The sequence below is a fragment of the Ovis aries genome, chromosome 2 (assembly GCF_016772045.2).
Source record: "Ovis aries strain OAR_USU_Benz2616 breed Rambouillet chromosome 2, ARS-UI_Ramb_v3.0, whole genome shotgun sequence".
Lineage (NCBI taxonomy): Eukaryota > Metazoa > Chordata > Mammalia > Artiodactyla > Bovidae > Ovis > Ovis aries.
This window is the reverse complement of record NC_056055.1, coordinates 28,028,679-28,042,009: the sequence shown is the minus strand read 5'-3', so window position 1 is coordinate 28,042,009 and position 13,331 is coordinate 28,028,679. Positions and strand designations below refer to the sequence as shown.

The window sequence follows — 13,331 nt, the reverse complement described above, 5'->3', positions numbered from 1 at the left end:
AGCTTTTCAGGAGTAGCATTAGCAAACTGCTTTTCCCTCACAGAACTTTGAATGGCTGAGCTCAAGAGACATCTATGGGAAAAGCAGTGTTGTGTGACAGGAACTGTTTGATGGTACTCTTTTGGATTAATGTTTACGTCCTTGAACTTTGGAGTTTCTAATACAGTAGGAATGACGTAAGTGGGGAAACTGAAGTCTAGGAACAGTGTTTAGCGTGTGTCTATAACACCATGTAACACTGTTCTACGTGCCCTGTGGCCTACTGAGCAGGTATATGTTTGTGGACAGTAAGATACTCCCAGCCTCAGATATAAAAAGTTTAGGGAGAAAATTCATAGTCTTTTCCTTTTCAGAATCATGGAGGATACTCACACATGTGTCAGCATGAGGAAATGAGGGGCTAGTTGGACCCTCAGCCTGCACGCAGAGCTGCTTGGAAGTTAACTGGCAGTTTTCCCATAAGAAGGATAGACCAGCTGTCATTGTGCCCATTTTCCCGTTTCTGATAAAACTCTGATATGAAGGAGTTGAGGTTTTGGTTTTATTTATTGTGTGTGTGTGTTTCCTGTAACTCCAGGAGAGCTCAGGGAGTAAAATGGTGGCTCCTCCCCAAATACACACTGCAGAGACACAGACCAAAGGTCCAGGTGCCATAGCCTTGGAAGTTGTTTGTATCCACCTTTCCCCTTACCTTCTAACCACATTGTGTGCATGCTATAACTCTCACTGCTCATGGTGCCCTGGAGTGAGCTTAGAGACATAATTCATTGTATGGCACTGCAGGCAGCTGCTACCAGTCAGTTGAAGTAGGCTCACAAAATGAAACATATTCATTATTCCTGGCCTGGGATGGATCCCAAAATCAGTATTATAACAGATTCCTGAGATAGCTGGTTGTCATATGTATAAATGTGAAAATAGAAGAAAATTAACGACTGATGGAAAACATTGGGTTTTTACTAACCGCTTAAGTCTTTAGCAGTGTTTTATGTCTTGAAATTGTATTTTGAAGAGGTGCTTCCAGCAAAGAAACTGTGTTATAAATTTAGCCGCTGGTAATAACAGAAAACTGGTACCCTGGAGTTGCTTTTTGCCAGTATAAAAATTCAGTTTAGTTTCAGGTAGGGAAGACAACCTGATGTTCAGATTTTTCAAAGTAGTCCACTTGAAATCATGAGTTTTTCCTGTCAGTAGAAAAGATAAATCTTTATTGATGGTGATACCCAGATTTATTCATGGACAGTAGCTAGATTAGCTGACCTCTGGGATTCTCTTACTCTTGTTTTAACAAGGAGGCATGAAGATGTCTTTATAAAATGGTGCCTTCACAGAGAGGGTTTTATATCCTAGCGCTCTTCTCTGCACACTGCGTGTTCCCATAATTCACCTGACCCATACCACTTGGATAATCCCTGTATAACTAGTTTGGTTTTTTTTTTTTTTTTTTTGCAAAAATGAAAGGAGCCCAGATTACTTGCTATTCGCTGGCTACTTTGCACCGGCTTATTCCTGTGAGCTTCAGGAGAGCTTGGGGAGTAAAACAGTGGGCAGCAGCAACTTGGGGAGAATCGCAGAGCCAGAGGGAGAGAAGGTACCCTGTGTGCATCAGGCACCCCACTGGATGAACTTACAACACAGAGGCTGCTGTGTGTCTACCTGAAAATGGGATGTCCCTGGGATTCATTAATTTATAAAACACTAACCTTTAATTAATATAATGTTACAAGCCTATAAACATAAGTTGACCTCACATAGTTGTAAGCACATAACAGAGGTGCAAGGTGTCTTTGCGTTTCCTCAACTGGCCTGTGCTACAGAGTGAGTTGTTGGCCCCCCTAGTTTTGTGCCTAGTTCTAGGGCTGGGCTGGGGCAAGGTAAGTGAGGCACCCAGGCCTCAGAATTTAGGAAGACCCTTATTTTCACACAGGCACATGGTGGTTGACATCTGAGCCCTGAGTGCCTTTCCTGCCTCACCCACTACGTAGTAGGTGCTTAGTAAATATCTGTTGGGTGATTGGCCAAATGTTCCACAGCTCTTAAGTGGTGGTGTACACAAAAGATCTCCAAGTATTCAGTTTAAAAAGATACGTGTAAAAAATAAAGCAAATCAGGGCATCTTTGCTTTTGGAACAAAGCTTTTTTGTTACTGCACATTTATCTTCTCTGAGAACATGTATTTCCCAAATTAGACTTGAACGTTCTAGTCATGAATAGTGCAGATAGCAACAAAAATGCTTAGACTATAAGAGGAAGCTATTATATCTAATACTTCTTTACAGCTACAGTCTTGCCTCCATGTACTGGGGAAGTCCTTTTACCAGGACATGGGAGGGATGGTCAGGTGAGCATTAGGTGGCAGTTCTCAGGCACAGGTGTGTGCTCATCTGTAGCCTTTGCAGGCTGAATAGGATCTGAGCACACAGCATCAGGCTAGGTAAATTCAGGCACACCTGGAGCCCCAACTAGTGTTAACAGCTGCTAGGGCAGCTTCAGGGAACACTCAGGAGAACTTGTGAAGGGACTGTTGGCATCTCTGACCTCCACTTAACTTTAGTGTAGGGTTTGAAGCATAAAGTATATACAGGTCTAAGCCTTTTGACCTTGAGAATGAAAATCCTCCACTAAAAAGTTATTTCTAGAATGAAAACAATAATGAAACAATAAAACAATTGCTAAAAATTATTAAAGAGAAGCAAGATCAGAGATGACAAAGGGGAAAGATATAAATAGATGAAGATAGTTTTAATAAGAATGCTTCTGTTGAGAAAACTCGAAGGAGACCCTGGCATTATAAACTGAGTGTTTTAAGATGCAGTAAGCTTGGGCTTTGTTTGCACGCATGTGTGTGTGTGTGTGTGTGTGTGTGTGTATTTTGGGGGAAGCATATGAGAGACCTTAGATAACTAGGTTATTAACCCAGATTAACAACCAAAGATAAAATATAATTAGTCCCATTAAATAAATCTTTGTCACCAAAATGAAGATGCTACACGGAAGAAATAGATTTATTCATTTTTACTGTGGAGGTGGGCATGAAAATAAACTTTGTGGACTGACTTAATGGAAACGCAGTGTACTGGTTAATGGCTTATCTTGTAACCTCCTTTCACTTGTTTTCTTGGGGCTGACAGTGTGCCAGCCTCTGTGAATGTAGTTGGAACAAAGGGAGGGGCGGTGTACTGCACGTAGGAGGAGACTGTGGTGGTGACGCCTACCCTCTGCATACAGGTGGCAATCCATGGAGCTGTGTGCGCTGGAGTTCAGCAGGAATGGGGGTGGGCAGCTAGATTGTGAGTCCAAGGACAGGGTCTGCTGGACAGTAGGGACCTTATGAGTTTGTGTCTGGCACCTAAAATGTAGATACATTTAAAGATGCATGTATTTATATATACATGTGTCTCTCTGTTTTGACTTGATGGACTTTAAACCTTTTAAGTTTAGAATTTTTTTAAACATTTAAACACTAACATATTCAAATGTGAATTAAAGGGATTTCCTCAATGACAAAACAGTTACTTTTTTGTAAAAGAATTTCAGAAACTGCCTTGATTTTGCACCCCTGCTCAAGCAGCCTGCTTCTGGGAGTTGGGGTCCCTGCAGAATGGCTGGTCATGGCGCTCCTCTGCAGCACGCTACCACCTGACTTGACTGGGGTTGATTGTGCAAAGCTTGCTTTTCCTGTTGCTAACAGTCGTGCCTATCCAAGTATCTAACTCCTAAAATTCTTCATGCCATTGGAAGAGATGATTGTCTAGACTTGGTGTGGAGCTGGAGATGAGCCAGTTAATCATTTAATTTTGTCGGGATTTGGCTTCTTCATAGTCTTCAGTTTGCCTCAGGTGTTACTTTAAGGAAAATGGGCCCAGGAAGGGGGTATGGTTATTTGGATAGAATTGACGTATCCAAGATCGCATTAGAATCATAGCACCATCCTGGCTTCTGTACCTGCTGTCAGCCATGTGAGGGGAGGATGGGGTCTCCATGTGGCCCTGCTTCAGCTCTCATGTTTATTGACCAAAGTAAGCTATTTGTTACAAAATGCACACCCACGTTTTACCATCTGACTGTTTATATCAGTGTACTTTGGGGAGAAGTTTTAACATACTTCTGTGCAGTGTGCTTTATCTCCATTGTTCTCCTTTCCCCATCACAGTTTTTCCCTTAAGTTATTTGGGAATTTTGTGGGGAAATGTGCATGTTTGTGTTTTCAGAATTAATTCCTGCCAATAGTGGTAAAACTACTGTGGATAAAAGGTTCTTTATGGAGTTTAACAGTTATTACAGTAGGACATGCTTAAGTAAAGTGGCTACCAAGTGCAAATTATTTCTCAGATCTAATTAGTAAAAACATGGAGAAAAAGATCAGCTATCTAAATTGGGTTTTCCATGATTTCTGTGATGATTGCAAAATATGTGTAAGTTGTACCCATTGTTATTACTAAAACTATTAATGGATTTATAATATTAAAGCAAATTTTGTCTAACATCCTTGATTTATAGCTACTAGTTTTATGGGGAATCTTTGATTGAGAAGAAATTTATTGATGGTCTGACTGAAATTCTGAATGAGTCACCGAAGTAAGTGCATAGAGTAGAAAACAAAATATTTTAGAGCTGAGGATTGATGACTGATGGCTTACTAATGAGAGAATGCATTGTTACACAAGAAGTGACATCTTCATACTGTAATTACTAGAGCTGTGTTTGTTAGGCTTAAAGTAGCTAAGATAGGGCATAAATGGTTCTCTCATTTTCCTTTCTGTAGTTTCACCAGTGATCATTAAAGAGTGGGCAGCTTACAAAGGGAAATCGCCGCAAACCCCGGAATTGGTGGAAGCTCTTGCCTTCAGGGAATGGACCTGCCCCAATCTGAAGAGACTGTGGCTGGGGAAGGCGGTGGAGGACAAGAACCGCAGAATGAGGGCCTTCCTGGCCTGCATGAGGTCAGACACACCAGCCATGCTCAACCCAGCCAGTGTGCCCACTCATCTCACGGTGCTGTGCTGCGTCCTACGGTAGGTGCCCCTGGCTGCCTCTTCAGCCACTGCATGTTCTCCAGCAGGTGCTTGTACAAATGCCTTTCAAAGAAGTGTACTGTATGAAGTTACAGTTAAGTACCCCCGATTCACCTGGGGTTATTCCAGATGAATCAGGTTGTCAATTTAATTTGTCCTCATCTAATATTTTCATATATTATAGAAATATAGGTCATGTAAATACAACACGAGTTTGAGTTGATGCTATATAGTGTGTTTATAGAATAGGTAACATTTGATGAACCTATATTTTATGTAGATATCATAATGATTTTAAACATAGTTTATCCTTTAAATGTTAAAGCTTTCGAAGACTGTTGGGGGACTGTATTACATGTTTATATATTAGTAATTTTTCTTTGGTAAAATGTATCTCTTCTTCCTCCTTCATTTATTTAATCATATGTAGATCAGTATGGACTTGTGGTTATCTCTTTTTCTAGGGTTATAACCTGATACAACCTTGTTATTTGGTTGTTCAGTTTGTTCCAGCTCAGGCTTTGGGAGCTTGTTGAGTGGCTCCTATGTCCTTTGTCTTCCACACCACCCACCCCTGCCCAGCATGTCCTTGCTTTCTGGCACCGCAAGATGCCCAGGTCCGTCTTGTGTTTGCCCTGCCCTGGAACCTGCTGTCTCTAAGGGGCTGACTCCTGCCTTGGAGAGAAGGTTAAAAACCCAGATGTGTGCACTGTGTTCTTCCAGACTCTTATCAGCCAATGGGCCACAAACGCCTGTGTAAAAACTGTTGGTTTTTGGAGTAATTCAGTGGTAGAATTCTGCTGTGCGGGAGGCCTGGGTTCAATTCCTGGCCAATGCAAAAGCAACTCTGTTGAGCTTCCCAGGTGGTGGCAGTGGTAAAGAATCTACCTGCCAGTGCCGGAGACACGATGCAGGTTCAATCCGTGGGTCAGGAGGATCCCTTGGAGTGGGAAATCTCAATCCAGGCCAGTGTTCTTGCCTGGAAAATTCCCTGGACAGAGGAGCCTGGCAGGATATGGTCTATGGGGTTGCAAAAAAAGTCAGACATGGCTATCTGTCTACTGTATGCCTGACTTGAAGGTCCCATTGGGCCCTGAGTAAGAACGATGTGTGTGGCACTTGAGGCTTGTTTGTTGCCCCTTGGCCAGAAGCACCCATATATTAGTGCGGGACAGCCTCTGTTGATGCTTGCACAGTGCTCTTAGTATTTCATGACGCTTGGGATTGTGGTGCCTTCACATCTTGTCTGTTCATTCACTGGACCTCATGGGGTACTGGGATACCTAGCAAGTGCAGACTGGACAGTGATCAGACCCCAGTCTTTGGCTCAGTCCTCATGACTTCCTTGGCCATTACTCCAGAAATAGCTCTGCCTCTTTGAGACACTGTTCAGATGGTCTTTGGAAAGTCATGATTTCAGGATTGTCCTGGTTCCTGTTTGTTTGTTTGTTTTACGGTTGTTTATAAAAATACATATTCATTTTAGAACTTGAAAAGGTTAACAAATGCAACTAGTAATCTTGAGTTTGATTGAGCCTCCTCCCGTGCACATCTCTGTGGTGTCAAGAGGCCACCATGGGTACAGCACAGGTTCCCTCATACTTGCTACTTGGGTGGAAGCCAGAACAATGCTTGGTTGTGCCGAGGCTGTTGTATGCAGTGTGGGCTTGAAGCCATGGAGTTTCCCACTTGGTAGGACTCACATAGTTTCAGGTCCTGAGGAGGAAGGGCTTGTTGGGAAGAGGTGAGAGAGAGTGGCTTGTGGCACAAGTCTCAGGATTTGGGGTCAGGACATCAGTAAATGGGTTGACCCATCTCTGTGAAGAGAATTCGTCCTACCTACGAGTATTTGGGTCACAGGGACAAGTAGGTAAAGGAGTGTACCCTGTATGGCCTGTTTGATTGATGGGTATGGCCTGCTAAGAATGTGGGATGAAGGGCATGGGGGTGGGGGCAGGGGCAGGTGCAGATGAGTAAGAAGGTTGGTGTGTGTCTCCGAGGGCTTGCCAAGGACAGGCTATAGTCTAGGGCCAATGGGCCCAGTGGTCTTTCTCTGGAGAAACTGCAGCTGTGTGACAGCAGTCTGCTGAGGTTGGGGGAGGGGCACCAAAGGGCAGCTTCTGTGTCCCCAGGATGTTAAGGCCCTGTTGGAGGCCACACAGTGTGACCCTTGGCTTTGATGGCTGAGCTGGGCAAATGTCAGCAGCCACAAGGCCAGACTGTCATCCCAACGGCTCTTCCCTTCCTTAATCTTTTTTTTTTTTTTAACATAATTTTAAACTTGAAATTGCAAAATTAGTACAAAGAGTTGGTGGCTATTTTTCACCCAGTTTTCCAACATATTAAATTTACTGCAGTGGCTTTCTCCTCTTCTCTCCTGGGTGTTTGTCCTACATCTCTTGAATGGAAGCTGTGAGTATGATACTCCTCTTATCCCTAATCTCTTTCTTTTTTTTTTTAAAGGACATCCTCAAAATCAGAAACATACCGATACATCTCATCTACAGATACTCAGATTTTTCTTGTTATTGCAGTAACATACTGTGTTAGTAACAAAATCTTGCCTTGTTGCCGGGAGCCAGTGTGAGGAATCCCGCCCGTGACAAGGTCATGAGGAAGGAAGCTGACATACGCAAGGCGTGCTCAGACATCAGGGGCCCCTCTGGAAATTCCTAAGCATGTACCCCAACAAAAATCTGCCAGTTTTTGTGCTCTGCTTTTCTACTCTTCCGACATTTTCTGGAAAAAGTCAATTCAGGGCTTTAGTCTTCTGCATTTGAAAGAGTGTTTCAATCCAAAAAACCCTCTGATGGCTTTCTAGCCTGCCTGCAGGACTCGTACAGCTGCGCGTGTGATTGTTTGAGGCCTCCTGACCGCAGGAGGCACAGGAAGCTTAAAATATCCTAGGAATGTAGGGGCTTCCGAGGAGTCAAAATCTTTAGAATAGGACTGATTAAAGGTTTCATTTGTTGAGTCAATGCTTGCTGCCAAATTTTCACATCCTTTATTTGTAGATATAGTTGGTATACAGAAAAACAAGTAGACCTTGTATTAGCAACATTAGATCTTTGAGTTAAGTACCTTCTTTGTTATATCCCACTGCACCTTTGTTCTATAGAGATGTAACTTTAATGCTTTAAGGAGATGTAGATTAAAGAAAAACACTTCAGGGGAAACAAAATTAACATTCATTAAGGAAGAGAGCCAAAAAGTGTTAACAAGCCTCTTGGCCAGAAGATAATGTAAATCACCTGAGACCTTTTGTATACAAAATGATGTATAGAAAGAGTCTGAGCTGCGAACGCTACATAATTTTGTGTTACCCATTGATCTCCATGTTTTATCAAAAGTATAAAAGGCCTTCTGAACAATAAAGGATGGGGCTAGCTTCTCGGACCAGCTTCTCGGACCAGTTTCTGGGACGAGTCTCTCGGCCTGGTTTCTTGGGACTCTGGCTCCCCCCGTGTCTCTCTCTCTCTTTCTTCTTCTCTCCTTTTCCCTCTCTCTGCTCTTTACTTTAACTTCAGGCTGAATCTCCACCTGGGGCGCGGAGGCTCGCCAGGTCTACTTACTTGCCCTGGCTGTTAAGACCCGCACGAAAGGGAGCTTAAGGCGAGGCACCCTTAGATATTCAAGCGGGCGCCGGTGGCCCAACGTAGATGGTGCAAATTCCTTGTCTGGAATTTTATTGGTCTTCCGCATAAACCAAGCTATTCAGCCCTCTTCCTCCACTTAATCTTCCTACTACGCTATAGTTTCTTAATCTAATCTTATATTAATAAATAAACAAGTCTTTCCACGCCAACGCCGTCCACCCTTCGAATTCCCTGGATCCACCGGGGCAGGACCCCGGCACCTTGTTCTTACATTGAGGTGCCTTGTCTCTTCCAAACTTCTCAGGTTTCTTTGGGTTGATGCAGAGATGTTTCTGAAGAGTAAACACTGGTGTGTTTTGTAGATCAGGGATCTGGAAGTGAAAGTGAAAGTGAAGTCACTCAGTCGTGTCCGACTCTTTGTGACCCTGTGGACTGTAGCCTACCAAGCTCTTCTGTCCGTGGGATTCTCCAGGCAAGAATACTGGAGTGGGTTGCCATTTCCTTCTCCAGGGGATCTTCCCGACCCAGGGATTGAACCCGGGTTTCCCGCATTGGAGGCAGACACTTTAACCTATGAGCCACCAGGGATCTGGAGATCATGTCTTTTAGACAACAATGGGTGTGGCTGCTCCAGGAAATTGTGTTTAAAAACAGCCAGCCAGCCCCTGGGTGCAGTTTGTCAGTCTCTGGGTAGACTTTTTCTCAGTCTAGATTTGCTGCTCTTCTTTTGTGATGAGGTTCAACTTCTGCCTTTGGGGCAGGAGGTGGTGATCTTCTCTATGCTTTCACTAGTGATGTCAGTACCCATGTGTTACATATGTTCCAAATGTGACATTGCAAGAGCAATCAGGACTTCACTGGATCACCAGTGATTAAGAATTCCCTGCCAATGCAAGGGACACAGATTCCATCCCTGGTCTGGGAAGATCCTACATGCCTTGGGGCACCTAATCCCATTCACAGCAAATACTGAGGGCCGCAATTTCTGAAGCCTACACGCCCTGGAGCAAGTACTCCGCAACGAGAGAAGCTGACACAATGAGAAGCTGGCGAGCCACAACTAGAGAAAGCCAGTATGCAGCAGTGAAGACCCAGCATAGCCATAAATGAATGAATGAATGAATGAATGAATGAATGAATAGAGCAGTCAGAAAGGGGGAGAATGATAGCCAAATCTCTAGAATCCTTGTAGTGACGCCAAGGAGGGACCAGCATCTGAACAGAGGTTCAGTGTGAGGGTGAAGCATGTTTCCAGAATGAAACAGAAAGCATCCTTCCTGGGGGACAGCTGAGACCAGACAGATGAGGTCCTTATCCAAGAGAGCTTCTGAGAAGACAAACTGAGTTACTTTCTGGAGGAACTTAATAAATTAGATAGAGGGTTTGAGCCCCCCAAACAAGTGCAGCACCCCAGGAACTTAGCCAGGGTTCAGCTGCCCAACTGTGCCAGTCAGAGGCAGACCATGTTGGTTCTGTCCACCAAGTAACTTGGAGACCTGTTTCTAGTCCAGCTTCCATGCTTCTAAAGGGCAATGAGAGGAGAGGTGACTAGCAGGGAACTCAGATACCCTCAGACTCCAGTGGTAGAAAACTTAAAGCCTGGCCCAGGAGGAAGACATGAGAAAAAGTATCTGGAGAAAATTGAGAAACATAAAGGGATTGAAAACACTATCAAGGATAAGGATAATGTGGACACAGGAGATTACCAGGGGTCAGCTTTTGTTCACTGCAGTGCCGGTGGCACCGTCCACGTTCTGTGGTATTTAAGCTGTCTGTCTGTGTATATACGTATCTTTAGGAACACACATCATGCTCTTTCTATATACAGAAGGTCCTTCTGAGGACTTGAATTGAAAAAGAGATAAAAGTTAACTTCGTTAAAACATAAAAAGAAAGTCAGATGGAAGAAATGGTAGGTATTGGGATTCTCTCGTAGCTAAGTTGGTAAAGAATCTGCCTGCCACATAGGAGACCCAGGTTTGATCTCCTGGGTCGGGAGATCCCGTGAAGAAGGCAATGACAACCCACTCCAGCATTCTTGCCTGGGAAATCCCATGGACAGAGGAGTCTGGCGGGCTACAGTGCATGGTATCGCAGAGTCAGACACAACTTGGCGACTGAACCACCACTAACCCAAAAGACTTTCTGTTGCAGCTAAACTGAGTGCTGAGAGTCTTTGCTGCCAGGAAAACCAGGAAAGAACTTGAGAAAAGCAACCTGTCCACGAAACAGTCTTTTCCCGAATCATCATATTTAAAGAAACATCTAGCCTTAGGGCTAGGGGATGAAGGGGGGGATTTAGTGTTTGCAGGATGAAAAGAGTTGTAGTGGTGGATGGTGGGGGATGTCTGTTGGGATACAGTGAATATACCTAATGCTGTTGCACTGTCAATTTAAAAGTGATTAAAATGCTAGATTTTTTGTTATGTGTATTTTGAAGCATTAGCTGCTCAGATGTTATGTGTATTTTACCACAGTTTTTAAAAAATAAGAAAAATAAAAGGGATGCATAATACGGATACTTAGGCAGAGAACATTTTATATTGAGCACAAGCTTTCCACAATTTTTTTCAGAGAAAAGTAGGGAGACTTTCTTCAGATTTGCTGTTTCTTGCATCAAATTCTGGTTAAAACTCAGTAAGACTTGTTTAAGATGTTTGGCACACAACCAGTTGCATAGGGTATTATTTTTATCTTTGTAAGTGTTGACAGTTTAATGAAGTAAAACTTTTACATCACTCTTTTAAGTATATCTGATCAAATATAAATACCACAGAGATTTAACACCCACCTTGTTTACCTTGTTTGTTTACCTTCTTTTCTGCTTCTACTGCATAATTTGACCATGAAGTACATAAGCTCTGTGCCTCCACTTCACCATCTCTATAATGGGACAGTAATGGTTCCTGCCCCAGAGTGGCTGTGACCACTTAAGGAATCAGTTGTGTGTAAATACTCAGACTAGCACCTGGCACCAGTGAGCACTTTCATTTTTCTATTGGGATTTTTATTGAAAATACTCCTCTTAGTCATTTGGATAGAACTTCCTCCTTCCCCTTATGTTTACATTCCTGTGGATGAATATTAATTATTACCGAAATGAGAGAAGGCTCTGCACTAACTCTGATTCTAATTTTGTCAACTTAAATTTTAAGTGCTGAGAGACCTTTCTCAGCAGACAGTACTGTAAAAGAGCTTTGTTAGGCATGTCACAGTTCTCTAGACTCCTCTTAAGCTATTTGCCAGAGATCACATAGGGATCACCAGGAGTTATTTGGGGGTATCAGCTGGCAACTTGACTAGGTCATCCTTCAAGTTTGCTGAATACAGACTTAGGAACCATTGGATATGCAGTGAGGCTTATGATGAAGTTCTTACTGGCTAGCCCCTCACTCTCTCACACCCAAATACTGGTTGGGGTTGTGCCTTTACCTAATGCTCTGGAGGTTGTCACTGGGCCAGCGCTGAGCGGCAAGGTGAGTAAAGGGGAAATGATCAGTAGAGGAAAGGGACTATGGACACCTGGCAGTTCTCAGGCAGATAGTACAAATGGAAGTTTGGAGACTTAGAAATTGATTTCCCTTTAGGTGCTCACACCAGGCTGGCCCCAGTAAGTCTGCATGACCCCAGGGATTACAGGCACTTAGTTCTTCAGGTGCCGGTTCTGAAGCCTGAAGCTTTATTGTCCCTGCTATCACTTCCTGTTCCACTGCAGGGCATTCACCTGCCACCACCAGAGCCCCTTCCATGCAGACAGTTTACACAAGCCTTAACTCTTCATCAGGAGGTAAATCTTGCTTATTTGGACTTAGGACCTGCCTCCCAGATATCGTGTGTTGAATTAAAATAGATAAATCAAATAAATTGGTGCTTAACATATATTTTCAGAGTTTAAACCCCTCAGAAAAATATATGTTATATCAAATAAAAAAAATCACCAGCTGGTTTGCAGTGTGTGCTTATTTAGTGTGCTTGTTAATTATTGCAGAATCAAACATTCTGATCAGCCCAGCTAATGATTAGGTTTCCATTTGTAACTGGCATCATCCAGGGAAACTAGAGAAGCTGGCTAAGAAATCCATATAGGCCTCCTTGGTTTGTGTCATCCTGACTCTCCCTAGAAGCCGAACACCAGGTTGTGTGTGTGACTGGTGAGTGCTCCATCCTGACACGAGACCCTCTCTGTCCACCCCCTGTAGGTATATGGTGCAGTGGCCTGGAGCACGGATACTGCGTCGCCAGGAGCTGGATGCCTTCCTGGCTCAGGCGCTGTCCCCCAAACTCTATGAGCCTGATCAGCTGCAGGAGCTCAAGGTAATCTACAATCCTCATTCTTTGTTTTGGGAGGTCTTGTTTTGGAGCCATGGCTCACCAAGCTGTCACTCAGTGCACTAAACTAGTAATACTAATGATGTGAACTTGAGAGCCTTCAGGGCCAAAGGAATTTCCTTCCCGGTTATAGAAACAGTCAAGTCTACTTTTGTGCGATAAAGATTTTTCCCATGTTTACCAGTGGGTGTTTATTCTTGTTTTTCACATCAGGAAGTAAACTTGACTTTTATTTCAGGTGGGGATCCCAAACCCTGGGAGGGCTTGGTCCTAAGAGTTTACTAACATCTGGCCAGGATTCTTTTCCTTATTTCGTTCTATTATTCCTAAATACAACATTCGTTTTCTCTAAAAAAAAAAAAAAAAAAAAAGAAATAGTCTTTGCCCTCCT

General features: G+C 43.4%; 1 protein-coding gene across 3 annotated transcripts in view; it reads left to right on the top strand.

Annotated features, from left to right (window-relative positions):
- FAM120A (family with sequence similarity 120 member A) overlaps nt 1–13,331 on the top strand; it is a 118,238-nt gene that overhangs the window by 85,584 nt on the left and 19,323 nt on the right. For all 3 annotated transcript variants that reach the window (XM_015093026.3, XM_042242987.2, XM_060410829.1), the window contains exons 11-12: nt 4,766–5,015; nt 12,811–12,925. In XM_015093026.3, coding sequence (XP_014948512.2) covers nt 4,766–5,015; nt 12,811–12,925 — 365 coding nt within the window. The remainder of the gene's footprint in view (nt 1–4,765; nt 5,016–12,810; nt 12,926–13,331) is intronic.